Source organism: Diabrotica virgifera, chromosome 7, assembly GCF_917563875.1.
Source record: "Diabrotica virgifera virgifera chromosome 7, PGI_DIABVI_V3a".
Taxonomy (NCBI): domain Eukaryota; kingdom Metazoa; phylum Arthropoda; class Insecta; order Coleoptera; family Chrysomelidae; genus Diabrotica; species Diabrotica virgifera.
The window spans coordinates 94,440,636-94,462,369 of record NC_065449.1 but is presented as its reverse complement, the minus strand read 5'-3'; the positions used below and the strand labels follow the sequence as shown (position 1 = coordinate 94,462,369).

The following is a 21,734-nucleotide window of genomic DNA, read 5'->3' as shown; positions in this document are numbered from 1 at the left end:
GTTGTAGGAGTGAACTACAGAAAGCTTTACGACTAGCAAGACCGAAAGTTTTAGAAGACGCGCTTGCTATTGCCAAACTTCACGAAGACATCGAGTACGAACCATTGTAGAAAGTAACGAACAAAAAGATGAACGTCTGGAGGAAATGATACGGAAAGTAGTTCGTAACAGGATGTCGAAGAGACACGAGCCCAGATGTTGGAATTGTGGCGATGATTGATCCGTGCCAAAGGGTAACCAAACTCATTGATAGAATGCTCACCGACAGACCTTTTCACGTCACAATGGGCAACTTAAGAAGTGTCCAAATGAAGTTCAGCAATGGACTGCCACAAGGATCTGTTTTGGCACCCTTACTCTTTAATCTATACATCGCGGACCTACCTAGGACAACTTCGCAAAAATTTGGCTACGCTGACCATTGGGCCATTGCAGCAAGACATAATAACATAAATGTTACAGAAACAATACTGACGGATGACCTTGCTGTTATGGGTGAATACTTTCGCAAATGAAGGCTACGGCGCAATGCAACGAAAACTGAAGTGTGCTGTTTCCATCTGAATAATGCACAAGCCAACAAAAAACTCTCCGTTCACTTTGAAAACAGACTACTCACTCATAACTTAACACCAAAATTTCTTGGAGTGACTCTTGACAGAACTTTAAGTTTTAAGAAACACCTACAGGGAACGGCAGAAAAACTGAAGACGCGAAATAATATAATCCAAAAGCTATGTGGCACCACATGGGGGTCCTCAGCCTCCGTACTCAGATCATCCGCTCTCGGACTCGTATACTCGGCGGCTGAATATGCTTCGCCGGTATGGCTAAATAGCAAACACACGAAGATTATTGACACCCAATTGAACAAGACAATGCGAATTATCTCAGGTACAATTCGACCGACACCAAACTACTGGCTTCCCATTCTGAGTCACATTCCACCGCCGAAACTAAGAAGAAGTCATTCTCTTCTCAGAGAATATCGAAAAATCGAGGCTAACCATCAACTACCCGTCCACCATGATAAGCTTGATATCGAAATGAACAGACTGCGCTCCAGATATCCTCCATTACTAAGGGCCACCTCCTTACATCAGGAACATTTCGACCTCAACAACGCTTGGAGAAGACAATGGGAGAGCGACTCACCACAGGAAGCACACCAGATGGACTGTATCGATCAGAAACCGCCAGGCTTTGAACTGCCCCGCAATACATGGACGGCGCTGAACAGAATAAGAACAGGTACCGGTAGATGTGCTGACAGCTTGCATAGATGGGGAAAGGCACTTACTCCTGAGTGTGACTGTGGTGCGCAACGGCAGACCGTCCGTCACATTATTGAGGAATGCCCCCGAATGTTTTACATTACATTAATACATTAGATGTTCGTTTGTGATACTTCATGTAACGTTTTATATACTTTTTTTTAAATTATGTGTTCTTGTTGTATCTATGCCATACGATAAATAAATAAATGTGGCGATGCTGACGTAGGACACATTCGACGTAATTGTAAGATCATACAACAGTTGGAAAACTAGAACGAGTCGACACCAAGGGGCAACTCCCGACCTCGAGAAATAGAAATAGAAACTGTTAATGTAACATTACGTTCTCCGGTGGAAATCATAACGTAAATCTGAATACAGAGGTATCAGCCAATAGATTGAGAACGACACAGAGGGCGATCGAACGAGCTATGTTAGGAATATCCCTAAGGGAACATATACGAAATAAGGACGTGCGAAGCAGGACGAAGGTGGAAGATGTAATTGTAACAATTGCGCAAACGAAATGGAACTGGGTAGGACACGTGGCACGACAAAACATCGAAAGGTGGACGAGAAACATTGTACATTGGAGACCACACGAGCACAGTCGTGGTAGAGAAAGACCACAAAAACGATGGCTAGACGACATCGACATCGCAAACCACATAAGTAGGGAGAAACTGGCATCAAACAGCACAAAACAAAGAAGAATGGAGAACTCATGGGGAGGCCTTTGTCCAGGAGTGAATAGGACCGCATTTAGGTCAATTGACGCCCTAGACAATTCTGCCCTTCAAACATGTACCATTTTTTTGTACAGTATTTTTGCCGCCCTCTCATAATTTGCCGCCCTAGGCAACTGCCTATATAGCCTAATACTGAAGCTTGATAATAGGCTGAAGAAGAAGAACTACAAGTTAAGTACTTAACCGTATCCGGTAATAGTGAGAAAATTTTGATGACCAGGCTTGATGCACACTGCCGAGAAGGAAGTTTAAGAAGGGTTGGTTGAAGATGTAGACAATGTCAAGTTCCTAACTGCAAAAGCTTTGGTGAGAGATGTCGTCCCTGTAAGAATTATGAATTTAAAGGAAACTAGTGTTAAGTTGAGTAGAAGAAGTTTGATCGGACAGTGTATTCCTGTTGTCTACAATATATATTATTATATCTCATATATTACACCTCATATCGCTCACTATAGGAATGAGTGAGCCTGCATACACGGAACCTCATTACTATAGTGAGCTATATGAGGTGTAATATATGAGATATACTTAAACAGTGAGCACGTAAAGGTTGGAATACATTCATTTTTTCGTGAGATTTTAGAAATAAATCTCGAAATATGTCAATTTTATATATCATATCATAATTATATATATATATCATACTAGTGACGTCATCCATCTGGGTGTGCAGGGGCGTCATTTGACAGGGTCAGGAGGGGCATTTGCCCCCCCTGACCCTGAAAATGACTGAAATTTACAAAAAATACATCAATTTTATTACTATAGTATTGTATAATGTATTGTACTATATGTAATGCTTGCCCCCCCCATCCAGAATTTGAAATGACGCCCCTGTGGGTGTGATAATGTAATCGATCATTTTTTTTTAATAAGAATAGGGGTCGTGTGCTAACTCATTTAAAGGGTTACTTAATTCTCTATTCAGTAATGTAAACATTAACATAATTATTTATACAGGGTTCCCAAAAAAAATTATTTGAATTAAATTAATTGAGAGAAAAACAAGATGTATGTAATTTATTTCATTTAAAATACATTTTACTGCTGTTAGAAAACAAGAAAAAATGTTTATTTGACAAATAAATATTGTTTCTCGGGAAGAACCGCGTTGAGAATTTAAAACTCTACGTTTCGTCCCCCCTCTTTGGAGCCATTATCAAGAGGGGTATGGTTCCGTTCGAGTTCGGGGTCTCAATCTGCCTACTCGCCACTCGCCTCACTCGTGACGTACAGTAATTTATTCTGTGGTAGTGTCTTGTTCTCTAGGAGAACTGTCAAGTGGCACTGAGGTCTCAAGCGTCTCAAGGTTTTTAAATTCTCAACACGGTTCTTCCCGAGAACTTAGTAATTTTCAATGATGTTAATGTTTATATTACTATATAGAGATTTGAATAACCTTTCAAATGAGCTGGTACACGACCCCTATTCTCATTAAAAAATCATCGATTACGTCATCGCGCCCTGATGGATGACGTCACTAGTAAGATATATGCCAAAAACTTATAATTTAAAAATAGAAATCATATTCCACTGATTTAATTTCATTATCAGCGTTTTCTGTTTAATTTGTGGTGGTTGTAGAAAGTTATCGAGCAAGACCATCAACCTTTGTAGTAGACGAATTTTAAATATCAAAATTTGACAGTGAGTGACAGTTGTTGTTTGTTGTAGGAGGAAAAGTATAAAAGTAAATATTTGGAAAAAAGTGAATGTTAATTTTAAAGAAATATGGCATTTTTAGAGGTAATTACTAATAATTAGTCTTGTTATACTATGTCGTCTTCCATGTGTTTTATTTTTAAATAACAAACATGATTTCAGTGGCGGAAATTTCACTTCTTTAACCTGAAAGGAAATGTTGATGAAGGGAAAATAAAGGAATTGTTTAAGGTAGGTTAATTAGCTTGTTTGAATAAGATTATTTATTTACATTATCGTAAAATAGTAGTATGCAGTCTCTAATAAACCGAATTGCATATGCATTGGACACTTTTAATTTCGTTCACTTCCTTACACACAGACAAGTAAAGTTAATATGCCAAATTGATTTTTTTTTATAAAATATCAAACTACTACTATATCAATAGTATCTGATTATAACATCGTATCTAACAGATCGCTTTTCACTAGTAACAAGATGCTCACTCAGAACTATTTAAAATAGCATCTGGTGTACCACAAGGTAATGAACTCAGACCCTTGTTTTACCTGTTCTTTACTGCTGACCTACCTACAAATACATAGACTAACAAGAGTCACAACATTCGCAGATGACACAGACCCCCAAAGAGCTTCGCATAACTTATAAGCTTAAATAAAATAGAAAAATGGTTAAAAAAATGGAAACTAAAAGTTAGAAACAAAATCGATCCAAATTACATTTAAGTACGATGTGAAGAGGGAGATGTTCAGCAGTATACATAAACAACAACCAATTAGTAGAAGTAGATACAGTAAAACCTCCGTTAACCAAAATAATTGGGGGGAGCCTGTTTCGGATAACAAGAATTTTGGTTAAAAATAACATTGTTTTTTGTACTCTTCTTGTATCAAATTACATATTATTCTTGATTAAAGCTGGTATTAAAAGATACAATGAGGTGATTTCTTAATGTTTTATTGTTTATGTTGTTTCATCGAATTGTTTCGGTTTGGAGATAAAAATTTACTTTTTATTGACGAAATTATTGTAACTGTCAACCGTTTCGGTTAAATGATGTTTAGGTTAAAAAGGTTTCGGTTAACGGAGGTTTTACTGTACAACTAAATACCTGGACATACATCTAGATAAAAGGTTAACATGGAGGAAGCCATCTTCACCAAAAGAAAGCAGCTTGGACTCAAACTTCAACAAGTGTACTGGATCTTGGGTAGACATATCAGCTTCCGGCAATGATACAGGGACAACTCAAAATTGGTCATTTTTGAGATGTCTACACTAACATATTGAGGATTTTAAGCTCTATAATCCGCGATGACTGGGACATTTTTAAGTGCAATACTCTCCGAGTGTGGGCGCAAGGTCCACTATTACATTCAGAGTGGTAGGAGGTAAACGCGGCACGAGTAGTGGGCTAAAGCTAAAATCCGTCGTGAACCTGTCACTTGAATTGTCTCAGTGTGTATACCACAATGATCACAAAAATATTCATAATAATGAAATGATTCTTCCAACAATACTGGGACAATTCAAAAATTTTTCAAATAATTGCTAATTATTAACTTGAGTGCAGGGCCGCCGAGAGGATGGTACAGCCGGTACATTTTACCGGGGCCCGGCGATGTAAGGGGCCCGGCGTTGACCAGACCAAAGACGTAATTTTTCCAATTTTTTTGCTCTTCACTTTATGTCCATATTGCGTTTAATTAGATAATACTCGGCTATATTTAATATTATGACCTTAAATCGATTTTGTTTAAAATTTTAACAGCAATAAATCACAGGAGTCAAATACTACAGTGCAGTCAGATAAAACTATGGTATGGATATGGAGATTAAAAATATATCAGGGCTTCTAGAATATATACAAAAAATCAGAAAAATCCATGTTGAAGAATCTAAATTAGTTACCAGCAATTATGGAATAAATCCAGAATTTACATCAAATAAAGAAAAACGGCGCAAAAACCTGTGAGATTTTTTGATGATTTGCCTAGTAGTGATACGACTGAAAATTTTGAGCCCATCACGCAATATTTCGGGATAGAGCGATGTAAAAGGATAATATTGGTGAATCTCATCTTTTTTTTTTTTTGGAGGTCGTCTGACATATGTCTCCGATGGCACTGCAGCCTCATGGGCTTATTGTGCCAACCATCCTACCTTTTATGTCACCCAATCCACAAGCTTGGTTCCACGTACCAAATTGTACATCCCTAGCATGGGTTGGGTGGCATATTCTGCTGGACTTAATTTTGGTTGTCCTTAAATAGCCTGCCTTTTGTGATCCAAAGCCTCACACTCGTACAGTACATGATGTGCTGTTTCAGTTCCCCTATTGCACAGTCTGCAGTTAAGGTTCCCTTCGTACAGCCCAATTCTATTCAGGTGTCCTTTTAGGGCACAGTGACCCGTGAGAAGACCTGTAATTATGCGGAGCTGACTCCTATGTAATTTTATTAGTTCCTCAGCTCTCCGTTTTGAGGGTTCCCTTATTAAGGGCCTCCCGTGTCGCTGACCAGGTACGTTCCCCCAGTATTCTTTGTGTTTGTTTTTGACCCATTCCCTGACTTGTCCCCTAATTATTGTTTTAGGTACTCCTAGAGCAGGTTCTGGGCCAAAATATAAAGTTGATGAACCGTTCCTTGCCAGCTCATCTGCTTTCTCATTACCGTCTATCCCGGTGTGTCCTGGCACCCAGAATAGAGTTACACTATTTCTTTCGGCCAGTTCTTCCAGTTCTTGCCGGCATTCCCATACCAGCCTTGACGTCACTTTCGGGCTCATTAGTGCCTTCAGTTATGCTTGGCTGTCTGTGAGTATATTGATCCGTCTATTTTCATAGGCCCTCAAGTTGTTCATTGCGACACACTGCAGAATTGCATACATTTCCGCTTGAAACACAGTTGTGTATGTTCCTAGTGAGAAACTGAGTCCTACATTCTCTGTTTCACTAAAAATACCGGCTCCAGTGCCTTCATAGGTTTTTGATCCGTCTGTATACCAGATCGTTCCTCTGATTTTGCTACTGATGCTGTTCCATTCCCTTCGGTCATTGATTTCTATTCCGAAGTTCCTATTAAATGTGTATTTTGGTACCATGTGGTCAGTGTATGTATCAGATATATTTACCCCACCATAGTTCCAAATCTGATTATCTCATCTCATCTTTCTCCAATAGATTCGCTTAATAAAATTAAACATCTCAAATTTGAATCGTTATTGTGTTAAGAATATTTTGCACATTACCGGTGACAGTCGCAGAAGAAGAAAGATCCTTTAGTTTTCTTTTTCGCATAAAAAATGCTATGAGGTAATGATAGCTATGCTTTTTCTCATGAGGATCTTTCAGTGCGTCACAGTTTTTCGATTTCTTTCTAACGCATTAAATTGTATGTGACAGAAAAAAACGCACATCGGTGATTACATTTCGTCAGTGACATTTATAACATTTATTCTAGTTGTCAATAGATGGCGCTATAATCGAAAAAAATTATTTACCAATTATATAATATATCTACAAATATAATCTGTACAATTTATAAGACTACACAAATCAAAGAAAATACCATTTTATAAATGCAATAAACACAATTGATTTGTTTTTATGCCAAATTGCAAATAAAATGTGACAACTGTCAGATTTAACTAAAATGTCATGTTAGAATAAATGTCATAAATGTGTATTATCACGGACTTACCTTTTTTTCTATCAATTGTGACGCACTGAAAAATGCTCATGAAGAGAAGCATACAATGAAACAGGATCGGTTAGCTACCTATCAAGTTTGTGAATTGAGAATGATTTGGCATTTTTGCCATTTAGAAAATTCGAAAAGCACCTGTATTATAAATATTTTCACTGTTATAAATATAATCAAAATTTGATAAAATTTATATTTGAAATGTTTATTATTATTAATAATTTTATTTCTATAAAAATTAAACAATTTTTTTCGCTCTTCACTTTTTGCCGGGGGCCCTCCCTTCACTTTTTTGCTGTGGGCCCACCGTTCACTTTTTACCGGGGCCCGCTCATGCCTCTCGGCGGCCCTGCTTGAGTGGTAGCAAAAGATTGCCAAAATGAACTGAAAAACAATCTTTGATATCAACTGAAACAAAGAACATAGTTTTAGTTAAAGACGAATATAACTCAAAGCATACAATAGCTGTGCAAAATGACAAAAACTTGCAACTCGATTTTTTCGAAACACGTTTTTTTGAGTTGTCCCGGTATCGTTGCTAGAAGGCGGTATATCAAGATTATCAAGACTGTCAATTGAAAATAAATTCAGTCTATGAATAGTCTGTATGCCAAAAGTACAGAATAGTAGAGCTATACATACAGAGATGCAAGGTGGATAACATTAATAACTGGGTAAGAAACAGAAGAATAGAATGGAATGACAACAAATAGAGTAGTAAGGACAGCAAGAGACGGTTCCCCAATAGGAAGACGATTGGTGGGAAGACCATGAAAACGATGGAATGACAACTTAATAGAGGCACATTGAAAAACAGACAGAGTTGTGCCTATACAAAAAGAAGAATATTTCAACATCCTAGAAAGCACAAGGTTACATGGAGACTGGAGACACCCAAATGGAGTGAGTGAAAATCAAATAGACCACATTTTAGCCACAAAGGGAATCATGAAAAAAGCAATCGGAGCAAGATCACACAGAGCGGCTAACGCGAACACAGACCATTATCTAGTTATGGCAACATTATGAAATCTAAATTTAAGTAGAAACTTCAAGAAAAAGCAGAAGGTATGATGGATGGGATATTGACAAATGATATACGGAATAAATATGAAGAGACAACAACCAAAAAAATGTAAGGACAAAAAAAAAGAGAACAGAAATAGAGGGACATTGGAGCCAGCTTAAACAAATAATAACAGATACGGCCGATGAAGTTCTGGCCGATAGAAGCGACTATGAAAACAGCAAAGAATGGTTTTGTCAAGTCTGTGAAGACGCCAGAATGAAATGGATAAGCACAGAGTCTGAAAGAGACAGAGAAGAATATAAAACGACAAGGAATAATACTAACTCCACGTATAAGAAAAAAAGAAGAATTAGCTGAACAAAAAACTAGAAGATAGAACATGACTGGTGCAACAACAAATTAAAGCAGTTCTATAAATAATTACACTTTTATAAAAAAGATCTTTTTTATAATAAAACGTTTTTATTATTCATAGGAGAGAATATAAAATAATTTGACGATATAAAATACTTAAAATTCCAAAAATTACACTATAATATAAAAGTACTTTTTATAATACCACGGTTTTGTTATATATAGGACACATTACTATTTTCATATAAAATTGGATATAACTTTGTAAATACCCTATATAACATACCAAACCTTTATATTTTTGTAATAGAGAAATTAAGATGATTTCTAATATAAAATAAAATACAGGGTGTTCCATTTAAAAAAAAACATAAGTTTGGTCTGCCAGTATGTTATCGAACACCCCTGTAACATTATAACTAATTTTGTAATGTGAAGCTCAAAGTTGGCTACAATTTTTGTTATTAACTTTTATCGCTATCCATTACTATAACGGATTTACACAGCTTTACCCCACTAATCAATCACCCTGTATAATAGCAGTTAAATATTGCATTGTTAGCTAGTTCTGAGCTATTCTGAAAATTTCAGGTGCCTTGGTAGCCTAGAACTATTTTTAAAATATATTACAAAATTTTCGGATATAGTGACAAAGACCAAGCCAAGTATATAAAAACGTTTTAAAAAATAAAATCATTTAACACAATTATATACAAATATACAGTGGGTATATCTGAACAAAACATTATTTTCCATCACTGATTATTATTGTAATAAAAAGGAAACAAGAATAGCTCATAAAATTTAAATAGACAGAAGACAGAAAATTTATTGTTTTTAAAAATGAGTTTACATTTATAAAACACAACGTGGTATAGTACAAACACAGTACAAGATACATTAAAATACTAACTATAAAATAACATGTACAATATTATTTTCTCTTGGATTTACTTGACTAAAAAAGAGTCTGGTCTATCTTCTCCAGTTGGCAGACCTCTATTGTGATGCTCACGATCTAAAAATCTTCTTCCTAACCTAAAGTTAAATCGTTCAATGCCAATTTTTTTCGGCCAAAAAGCACGATTGTAAATTTCTTCCCTTAAGTCAGGTAGTACACCTATCATGAAACATTGATTATCCCTTCTTTTCTGGGTTGGTAACAATTTTACTTGTATATCCTCGCAGTTTGTCTTAGTTATTATGAAACTCTTGATGTGGTCCGCATTTACACTATCCGGAACTTTTGAGATGAATAGCCACAATTTTTTGTCTGGTTTTTCGGATTTTCCATGGAAATCCTTATCACCAATTCCAGTTCCCATTATTTTCTTGCGTCTTTTTGTCACAATCTGATATCCTTCATCGTTCGTTTTATTCTCTGAACTCCCCATTGTGATATGATTAAGATTCATTTTTGTGCTTTCCTCATTTTCGACAGTTAAATTTGTAATGTAGTCACATGTCTGTTTGGTTTTAATATCCATTAATTGTGCATTTAATTCGTTTGTAGTCATTTTTGAATTGCCCTGTATATTAGAATTCCTTTCAACATGTTTGGTGTTTTTATCATTAAAATTTTTATTTGAGTCAGTTTCATTATTTGTTTTGAATTTAGAATTCCTTGACTGGACCACAGTATATAGGTTTATACAACAATCAGTATAGTCACTTGCCGTGAAGTACGTTATGAAAAAATGTTCCATTTTTCCCACTGCGCATCGAGACCTTGCAGCCGGACGCAAGCGCATAACAGCGTGTGTTATACTGCTCAACATTATTTTTGATACACTGCTCGAAAATAAATAGGACAAATTTGAAATAGATTTTTCGAAATAAGGAATACTTTTCTACAATTAACGTTTACGAAGCTCTTGACAATTTATCGATAGTTTCATACATAATTATTACTGTTGTTCTGAAGACTAAATGTATCAGCTTTAATGGATTCATTGAGATAATAAGTGCGTTCGCGGGTGCCTGTCGGCGACAAATTAGCAGCAAAACGCATGCGCACTTTAAAATTATATAAATAATATCGTTAATAGATAAATATACAAGGTATATTTACCTATTATAATTTAATAATTAGTTATTAATATTAATTAAAAGTAAATATACCTTGTTTATTTATCTATTAACGATATTATTTATATTAAATGAGGTTAGAAATTGTCGGCGACAATTTGTCAACTGTACCCGCGAACGCACCTTATGTACCTACGATTTTCAACTAAATAATTTTTTCTATATAAACAAAATTTTAGTCTAACAATGGGCTCTCCTTTATCTTCATTGGTCTTCTTCTTCTAATGCCTACTCCACTAATGAAGGTTGGCTATAACCACTGCAAATTAGTTTCATTATTAGCGAATATATTTATGGATTTCTAAAGAAATATTGTTTTCACTCAGTTTTGAAAAAAATGTGAAAGCGTTGAATTATATACGTCCGTCTGTCCGTAAACACAACTCCTCAGTCATTAAACCAGATAGAATGACAAATGAGGTGTCGGATGAAAGCTTATATAATCCAAGGATGGTACTAAAGGTGAGATATTTGGCAAAGGACTTCCAGTTTTAAAAATGCAATCGGAAATACGGTTTTAAATTCTCCGGGGTAGTACAAGCGATATATTATTCGACGCGCCGTAGCAAGAGGAGTCTTCCTTCTTGTAGGTAGGCTTTAAAGACTGTTTCTTCTTCAATATTAGCCTCCTAAATTGTTTAAATTATCGCACCATCTTTTTCTTAGTCTGCAAATACCTCTTCATCCATTTGGTGACTTATCTCGTGCTATTCGTACTATCCTATCCTCTGCCATTCTACTAATGTGTTCGTTCCACTCCAGTTTCCGTTTTGTCACTCATCCATTTAGGTATGTCTTCTACATTGCATGATCTTCTTATGTTTTCGCATCTCTCTCTATCCAATAGACTTTTCTCCTGATATTCGTCTAAGTATTTTCAACTCGGTTGTTTCTAGTAGTCGTCTCGTTTTAGATGTTTCAGGTCTTGTTTCTGCCGTGTATGTCAATATAGGTCGAAATGCTGCTTTATAGATTCTTGCTTTTGTGTCTTGTCTTAGGTGTTCGTTCTTCCAGATTGGAAGAGATTAAGAGATCCCAGCGCTTTACTTGCTTTTAAGCTTTCTTGTAGTACTTCCTCTTCAACATCTCCGTAACTGGGTATATCTATTCCCAGATATATAAACCTTGCTTCCTGCTTTAATATTTTCCCATCAATTTCGATTTTACCTCGTAGTGGGTATTTAGATGTCATACATGTGTTTTTTCTGCTGATATTATCATATATTGATATTGTATTTCTTGGCTGTTGTATTGAAGATGTGTGTTAATCTGGAGATTGTCTTCTGTCTTGGCGATTAATGCGGCGTCGTTTGCATAACCTAATATTTGGAGTTTTTTGTTCCCCATTCTGTAACCATGATCTTTAAATACTGCTTCTATTATTTCGTCCATTATTAGATACATTAAAGAGCAGTGGGCTTAACGGGTTCCCTTGTCTGACTCGGCTTTGTACTGGTATAAACTGTGTTAGTTTTCCATTTATCTTTGCCTGTATTCGATTATGGAAATAGATGTTTTCGATGGTTCGTATAATATTGATTGGCATGTATCTTCTATACAGTAAGTGTAAGACGTCTTCGACTTGGATGCGATCGAAAGCCTTTGTCAGGTAAAACATAGATATGCTGGTTTATTGTACTCGATGGCCTTTTCTGTGATTTGTCTTAGTACGGAAATAAATAGTACAATACTGGCGTCTACGCTACAAACGCATTCAATATGCTAAGGAAAATGTGGTCTTCACATCAGATGACAATTAAAACCGAAAGACTATTCAACAGCAACGTGAAGACTGTATTACTATATGGAGCAGAAACTTGGAAAGTGTCAAGAAAATGTATTGGACAGATGCAGGTATTCATAAATAAATGCCTAAGGAAGATTCTTAACATTTACTGGCCAAACCGTATATCAAACCAAGAGCTATGGACAAGAACTAACCAGAAACCTATGTATATCTAAGATAATATGCAAAAGGAAATGGAGTTGGATGGAGCACACACTAAGGAGACCTGACACAGACATAGCGAGGCAAGCCCTAGAATATACACCACATGGAAAGAGAAGACCAGGTAGACCCGTAGAAATGTGGAAAAGAAATTAATGCTATAGGGCTTTTCATTGATTGTCATTTGCTTCGAGCTGCTGTCATATGTTGTATAATCTGTGTATAATACTAATATACACAGAGATATGTCAACAATAGATCAGGCTAGTCATATGCCACTCAATGCATCGGGGTGTAACGCTGATATCAAGTACGGTGGTCTAGCTATCTTTGTCTGTCGTGCGAGTGTGAGCGTATCTACCAAGAGGTGGGAGTAATGGAACGACAGTTACACAGAGGCGGCAGCCATCATATGCTAGAGAGAGAAAGCTGAGCGCCAGTAGAGAGAGAAAGATAGACCACCAACCCGAACTGTTCTGCGTTACTCTATTTTTCGAACTGGCCTAATCTATTCTGTTATATCTATGAATATACACGGATTATACAACATATGACAGAAGCTCGAAACAAATGACTGTGAATGAAAAGCCCTATTGGGAAAACCTGGACAGAAATAAAGATCAGTGCAAAGGATAAGACAGAATGGAGGCAGACAGTTGACGCCCTATGCTCCGCATGGAGTGAAGAGGAATAAGTAATTAAGTAAGTACTGGCGTCTACGCAGGATCTTCCGGATCTGAATCCTTGTGATAAATCTAAAAAACGAAGTACTGATGTCTTGTCAAGAGCTAATGAGAAAACTAATAAGAGGACTTTTCTATAGAGGAAAAAAATAATAATACATTCGAATTATAAATTATATTTTGAGAATTTCAATTTTACAATACCAATTTTATTTTTTACAGATATATTCCCTACAAGCATTTCAAATTCATCCTTAAAATAAAGTTTAATAGGTACATAAAATGAACTTATAAATTTCTGTTTTGAAAGGGTTGTAGATACCTACTATATACCTACTCAGATCTATACCTACTCAGCATCATATTGAGAAATCACAGAATCGTAAATATACAGTAATGAGCACTCACACTAATAACCGGCAAAATAACGCAAAAGATGGAAAACATATTAACTTGTGAGATAAAAAGAGATGAAACTGGTAGAAGTGGAACTTATCGTTATAAACGAATAAATTAACATAACCTTGGATAAGAGTTTTAACCTCCATTTTTCACTTTGAGTGATATTGGGCTAGTTTCTGGGTCCGTGTATTTTCATACACCACCACACAAACCCGCCGACACCAATGTAGTTTAGAAATAGCTATCTCTAAACTACAGTGGAACCAGCGGGCTTGTGGGACATGGTATGAAGGTACACAGACCTAGAAACTACCCCAATATCACTCACAGTGAAAAATAGAGTTAGCAGGTTAACACTCTTAGCCGACGATAACATTACATAGTTTCCCACCTTTAGATCTCTGTGACAGGAGTATTTTATAAAATTCTCCTGGCACAGTGACAGTTCTCATACTCATCTGATACGTCTAAAGGTGGGAAACTATGTAATGCAATGTTAATTTATATGTTTATATCAATAATTTCTCTCAGTTTCATCTCTTTTTACTTCAGAATGCATCCCATGTTTCCCATCTTTGGCGTTATATCCCATATTTTGCCAGTTATTAGCATGCTCATCACTGCATATTGGACTTTTTACACATAGTATCTTAGAATCCCTTGGAAGTAAATAATAAATCATGTACCTAGTTTTATTTTCATCAATAAATTCATGAAAGTATGACTGATGTTGAAAATTCATTTGACATACTGGCAAATAATTGTAATTCCTTCAGAGGAGGTGTCCCTAGAAAGAATAACATATGTTTTATATTAAAATATATTAAATTCATATTGATTAGCAGAATAAATAGAGTTTTTAGGTTTAATTCTCCTCATTCACATAATTTAATACCAGATAATGTCGCCCTACTTCCATATGCTAATGACCTAGTTTTTTATATAACAGCCTAAACCCCATTTTGGACTCCATTCACATTGACCAATATTATCAGATATTCATGAATAGTGTCACCACAATCTTCTTTAAAAACATACTATTCTTTCATAGATCTGGTCGTTATCACAATATAATCCCATATATACCAAAAATTCATGCTCGAGTGAGAAATTGGAAAGCCAAGCAAAGGATAGGAAAGAGTGGAAGCTGATTCTGGAACAGGCCAAGACCCACCATGGGCTGTAGAGCCAATGCTGATACCTAAAAATGAACTCAAATATTTAGTGGTCTTTTTGTCCCGCAATCTTAACTAGAATAAGCATATTGAAAATATAATTGGAAAAACTATTAAAGGCATGGCTGTGCTGCCTAGTAAGGCCCATATAGATTTTTGAAGCATCTTTATGAAACCAGCACGTAAACAATTATTATAGATTTAAAAATTAGACTCACTATGGATAGAGTAGTAAGATGATACAACGAATGCAGAGGTAACCGTCTATATTTGTTATCAATGGTTTCTAGGAACATGGTTCTTCAAAACAGATGTCAATGATTTTTAGAGTTTAGATAAAGACGGTTATGTACCAAATTCATGAAAAAAATTTACACTTTCTCAGAATTATCCAACGATTTGAAACATATACTCATACCTTCAATTATATATGTCATAGATTCCCTTAAGGCACTTTGCCACTGGTTGTAACTTCTCAATAGATGTGCCTACAGAATTACAAAATTATCATTCCAGTTTAAGAAAGAACACACCTTCAACTTGAATGTTTAATCTCAAGACATATTTCGTTTATTTTATTTTGCGTTGTTTTGCAACCCGCTTTTCAGTATTTCTGCAAAGGCCTGCTCCTCAAGATGCATATTTAAAAGTTAATGTAACAACACTGAGGACTGTTCATAGAAAGTTTATCACATTGAACAATTTCTTTTCATTCTGCAAACCTAAAACGACAGCACGTCAAAAATGATGTCAATGATATTAAATAGAATTTACGTTCTTACCGATTTTCATCCATGGGCAACAGGAAGAAACTCAAATTTTTATGGTGCCTGGAATTTTGCCACATAAATAAACACACACATTGCCTTTGGGTTAAATTCATCATAATCCCAATTCAAAATCACCAACCTTCTTAGAAAACTGGAGAAATACCACAGTAATGCACATTAAATTCGAAGTAAACCAACTTAACAATTGCAAAATATGAGAAAACAATAATAAATAACTCTAAATAAACAACTGTTTGTTTATAAGGTTATGTTTGGAATAAACATACATAAATAAACCAGATCTACTCACTGTTGCCAAATGTCACCAATTTAGATAGTTACTTGTGATTAATTGTTTGAATACATTCAATCAATAATCAGAAAATATTATTTTTCAAATTTTATACAAGTGTGTACGTAAAGGATTTTACCATTTATGAATTTAATTTTCAGCTTTTTGAAAAAAATCGATAATCATAATTATTTTATTATAATTTTGGAATATTCTTTATCGGAATATTTTAAATCTTGCAACAGCAACATTTTCCTCCTAGTCTACTGCGCAGTCTGCTAGGAGTTTCTGCAAGCGCAGGAACCGCATAAAAACTAGAGTGAACTAACTGTTTCGAATAGCAAAAAAACTGTGACTGGACACTGGCCGTCTTATCTTCATTACCTTGAGTTTTTATTAAACCCTCATTAGCAGTTGTGTTGGGTTTTTGTGAGATTTTGGTTCTGGTTATTTCTGATTTCAATAAATTTAATTTTTCTAGCAAATGTTCATTATTTGATTTTAATAGATTATTGTTATCTAATAATAAATTGTACTTATCATCTTTTTCAGCTAACAGCCTTTTTAACCACTGATTTTCTATCGCTATGGCACTAAATGATTCGATGGGTTGTCCATCACTATTTTGGCAACAGATTACACGCGAATCCCCTATCTTGAAGAATTTCACTTTGTTTTTCACAGCACATGAGATATGATAACTATTTCCACATACTATACAAACGAGTCTTTTATTAGGCTTCGTTTGACAACATTTAAATGTATTCTCTTCAAAATCTACCTCTTTTACTATAGAGAGAGGTGACGGCACATTTTTACTTTCCGCCATCTTGGATAGGATTTTCCTATATGCTCTTCAGCTCTTCTATTCTCTGGAGAGTGTATAACTGTAGTGCTGAATTATATTTGAATTTTTACTGTTTTCTTTGTTTTATATATGGTAAAACATTGTACATTTTTTAGGAGACTAAGATCACAACAACTTCAAGTGGAAACAACCACCTTGTGTTTAGTGATAATCTTGGACAAATTTATTTGATATCACGATCATGGCAGGTCATAACCTTTAGAGGATATGAAATAAATGTAGAGTTAACTCAGCAAATGAGAAATGCACCTTTGTTAGTAACTATAGGGGTAAGTTTACAAATTCGAGATTTGTCTTTTTAGTCTTGCATATAGCCGCTTAGAGGGCTCCGCCAAAAAAACCTTCCAACACAAATGTAACCTCAGTCATTTGTTGACATAAATCCAGAGTTTCATTGCGATACAAAAAGTCGTGTAGATAGAGTGAATTTTTGAAATTAGCTAGTTGGTCGAAAAATGGATCTTAGCCGAGAACATTTTTGAGCAATAATTTTTTATAATTTTCATACAGGATTATCCCAACAGCAATGTCTCGCTGAAGTGGTTTCTGTTTTTGAGGATGAAGCATCACACCAGTCAACTATTTCCCGCTATCATTGTCAATTTCAACGTGGTTGCTAAAGTCTCAGCAAAGGATCCAGACCAGGTCCACCCAAAACAGCAGTCACACAGCAAAAGATTGATGCGGTTCGTCAGCTAGTTAAGGGTGACCGATGACTGTCGTGTAACATACCCGGGATATAGAGTCATCTTTGGGCATTTCAAAGACCTCGATCCAAAAGATCCTACATGAAGAGCCTGATGTTACGAAGTTGGTTTCCCGTTGGATCCCTCATTTGCTCACAAAAGAGCAAAAAACGGTTCGTGTCAATTGGTGTTGAAAAACATTGGAATGGTTCAACAAAGGAATCTCAAAAAACGTTTATAGTATTGTTAGTGGCGATGAATCTTGGATTTATTTCTACAAACCGGAAAATAAACGCCAATCTGCTGTGTGGGTGTGTCGCGATGAGGAAAAATCAACAAAAGTGATCTGTTCTCGAAGTGTGTCAAAAAAAAATGGTCACAACTTTTGTGTCAAAATCTGGTCATGTGGCAACAATGGCTTTAGAAGATCGAAGAACATCAGGACAATGCAATGGCTCACACTGCCCAAAAGACAATAGAGATTTTGGAGCTTCAAAACATTGAATTGTTAAAACATCCACCATATAGCCCTGAACTAAGTCCCAACGACTTCTTCACGTTCCTAAAGATCAAGCATTCGATGCGTGGACAGCGATTCCAGTCGCCAGAAGTAGCCATTGATGTCTTTAAGACAGCGATTTTGCAGGTGTCAACTGAAGACTAGAATGACTGTTTTACCAATTGGTTTGAACGTATGCAAAAGTGTATCGATCTTGGTGGGACGTATTTTGAAAAGCAATAAAGTAGGTGCTTTCAGTCTATATATTTTTTGTCTTTATGGCTATATGCAAAACTAAAAAGACAACCCTCATATTATGATAATTTCGTATGTAATAATAATTATTATTAAAAATAATTATTGTTTTTTAGCATGATGAACCAGGTGTGAATCCTTTAATAAAAGTTTGGGATACTAGCAGATTAGACAAAAATGGAGTTCCATACTGTTGCAGGATTACCAGAGCACTCCCTGGAAATAGACCTGTACAAAGTAGTGCTTTATGTGTTCATGAGAACTTGCAAATGATGGCAGTGGGATTTGTAGATGGCTCTCTCCTTATTTACAGGTCAGTACTATGGCAGAACTAAATATATCAGTAAACATATGTCAGTACGAAGCTAGGACAAATAATCCCGGACAAAAAATCCCCACAAATTATTCCTGGACAAAAAATCCCCGGACAAATAATCCCGGACAAATAATCCCCACAAATTTTTTTGGACAAAATATCCCCACAAAAAATTCCGGACAAAATATACCCAAAAAATATTTGCTGCCGAATAATTCTCTAAAAGTTTTCCCGTGAATGCAATCGACGCAAATGTTTTTCAGCCTCGGTGCATGAGAGTTATAGATAGAAATCGTCATGAAACCACTTTTCGGTACGAAAATAATGAATAGCAATTAAGAATAAGCATGGATTGTAATTTCGATTACCAAATTTTGAATTCCAATTCCATGTCGAAAACGTCAAATTTTACATGACAAAAGAGTGTGAGGTTTTTCAAAAATCGTGGAAGATATGGGGAATGAGCTATAGTATGATACAATTGATCCAAAGGATGGCATAACCCAGACATCCAAAGTGAAAGTTATCCTCTAACACCAAATTGTTCTATATGGTCCACATAATGTTCAGAAAAAAGTCACACCATTTTGAGCGTCGGGTTTGGTGGGGAGAGGGGGGAGAAATCGGCAAATTCGTAGTTTTTTACGTTTTTCGTCAATATTTCTAAAACTATGCGGTTTAGCATGAACAACCTTCTATACAAAAATGTTCTACATTAAATTTGAAATAAAATAGGCCCTATGCATAATCCTTCTAAAATTAACGGTTCCAAAGTTACGGAGGTAGTATAGTATAATTGGTCCAACCCAGCCTAACCCAAACATCCAAAGTAAAAGTTTTCCTCCCGCACCAAATTGTTTCCGCACCAAATTGTTCTATATGGTCCACATATTGTTCAGTAAAAAGTTACACCATTTTGAGCGTCCGGTTTGGGGGGGGGGGGAGATGGGGGAGAAGTCGGTAAATTAGTAGTTTTTTTACGTTTTTCGTCAATATTTCTAAAACTATGCTTTAGTGTAAACAATGTTCTATACAAAAATGTTCTACATAAAATTTAAAACAAAAAAAGGTCCTATACATAATTGTTATAAAATCAACGGTTCCAGAGTTACGGAGGGTCAAAAGTGGAGGTTTTCGAGACTTTTTATATTTTTTGGGCAATTGATGATGATTTTGAGTGGTGAGGTTGACGTGTCTTCAAGGGCTTATCACTAACATACCATCGGCCACTGAAATAGCAAATTTTATTTGCAAAACACAATCCTGTTAAAAATTTCTTTCATCAGTAATATTCATCAATAAATTGCCCAAAAAATATAAAAAGTATCGAAAACCTCCACTTTTGACTCTCTGTAACTCTGGAACCGTTGATTTTATAACAATTATGTATAGGACCTTTTTTGTTTTAAATTTTATGTAGAACATTTTTGTATAGAACATTGTTTACGCTAAAGCATAGTTTTAGAAATATTGACGAAAAACGTAAAAAAACTACTAATTTACCGACTTCTCCCGCATTTCCCCCTCAAACCGGACGCTCAAAATGGTGTAACTTTTTACTGAACAATATGTGGACCATATAGAATCATTTGGTGTGGGAGGAAAACTTTTACTTTGGATGTTTGGATTAGGCCTTTCTTTGGAAAAATTATACCATACCATTGATTAATAACTACATAGATACCTCACCTTAAGGTAAAACCGAATTCAGTGTTAAACTCCGCCCACTTACACCTGTTTGCTCCTCAAGTCTAAGTACTAACTGGCTGGACGGTGGCGACATTTATTGAAATTTTTGCCAAGATTGAAAAATAAATTTGAGTTGCTGGGCTGGCGTAATAAACAACTACAGTTGAGTCCGGGAATCTTTGCCCGTGCGTCATCATTTAAAGCATACGAAATAAGTCGATGATAAGTAGGAAATTGAAATTTACTAAACGCAACAGCCAGTCACTTACTGTCACTTGCTGTTGCGTTTAGTAAATTTCAATTTCCGACTTATTATCGACTTATTTCGTATGCTTTAAATGATGACGCACGGGTAAAGATTCCCGGACTCAACTGTATATAAGGGTAGTATTCAGCATTTTCACAAATAATTTTAACGCGATTGCAATCTATATTTTGGAATTCCGATTTTACTTCAGATAAAACGCTAAAAATTGATTAATAAAAATAGTGAAGAGGTTTCTTGAAAATTATTTAATTATTAATACACTACAAAAAAACAAAATAGAAAATACATAATAAAATTAGCAGTAATAATTCACATGTAAATTATTTTTTGCAATTTGTAAAAGAATGATATTTTCAGAACTAATGCGAAATAAACTATTTGAAGTTGATATACAGAATTTCTTTCCAGATCTAACCCATTCACCCCCAGGTAAAATATTGCAAAACCTCCGAATTTTAAAGAATCCATTGGATTGGCATGAAATTTGGTATACATATATCTTGATAAAATGACAGGGAATTTCCAACATATAAATAGTTGAGGGCCATCTGCCTAGGAACAATAGGTAAAAGCTGATAAACGGACAGGATTAGAAAGTTTAAAACATCAATAATTAGATCATATTTCAAAACAAAGTAAATAAGAATATTTGAATGTTAATTCTTTTCAAACTAAGATTTGTAAAATTAAAATTTTAGGAAAAAAAGATATTTATTATTTCTTGTTCTCAAGAAGTATTATTATTATTGACATTATTGACAATATCGAAACATTTTATTATTAAAATAGGCTATTGATTATGTATTTTAGAAAGGAACTACAACGTTAACAGGGTTTTATTGTTTCATATTGTCAATAGATCTCTATATTTGAAAAAACCGCGGAGTGCTACCATTTAAATGGGTGCGTTTTTGAGAAAGGGGTCAATTAGTCCCTAGGCACAGGGCGAATTAAGGGGAGTTCTATGCACATTTAGTGCAAACACGTCTATAGGAAAATTGTTCCAGGTTAAATTTAC

General features: G+C 35.4%; 1 protein-coding gene and 1 long non-coding RNA gene across 3 annotated transcripts in view; one reads left to right on the top strand and one right to left on the bottom strand.

Moving 5' to 3' along the window:
* The first annotated feature begins 3,655 nt into the window (after nt 1–3,655).
* Nucleotides 3,656–21,734, top strand: part of LOC114327511 (vacuolar protein sorting-associated protein 11 homolog) — a 91,833-nt gene continuing 73,754 nt past the window's right edge. Inside the window, exons 1-4 of the mRNA XM_028276150.2 lie at nt 3,656–3,772; nt 3,851–3,919; nt 17,099–17,272; nt 18,560–18,756. Coding sequence (XP_028131951.1) covers nt 3,758–3,772; nt 3,851–3,919; nt 17,099–17,272; nt 18,560–18,756 — 455 coding nt within the window. The 5' untranslated portion in view covers nt 3,656–3,757. The remainder of the gene's footprint in view (nt 3,773–3,850; nt 3,920–17,098; nt 17,273–18,559; nt 18,757–21,734) is intronic.
* On the bottom strand, nt 13,657–16,484 carry LOC126888525 (uncharacterized). 2 transcript variants are annotated; one of them, XR_007699582.1, is made up of 3 exons: nt 15,856–16,484; nt 15,492–15,795; nt 13,657–15,099 (listed from the first exon to the last, which is right to left on the bottom strand). It is a non-coding gene; the product is annotated as an uncharacterized LOC126888525 (long non-coding RNA). The 2 variants fall into 2 exon arrangements; XR_007699583.1 differs by having other exon boundaries at nt 13,657–14,685; nt 15,856–16,478.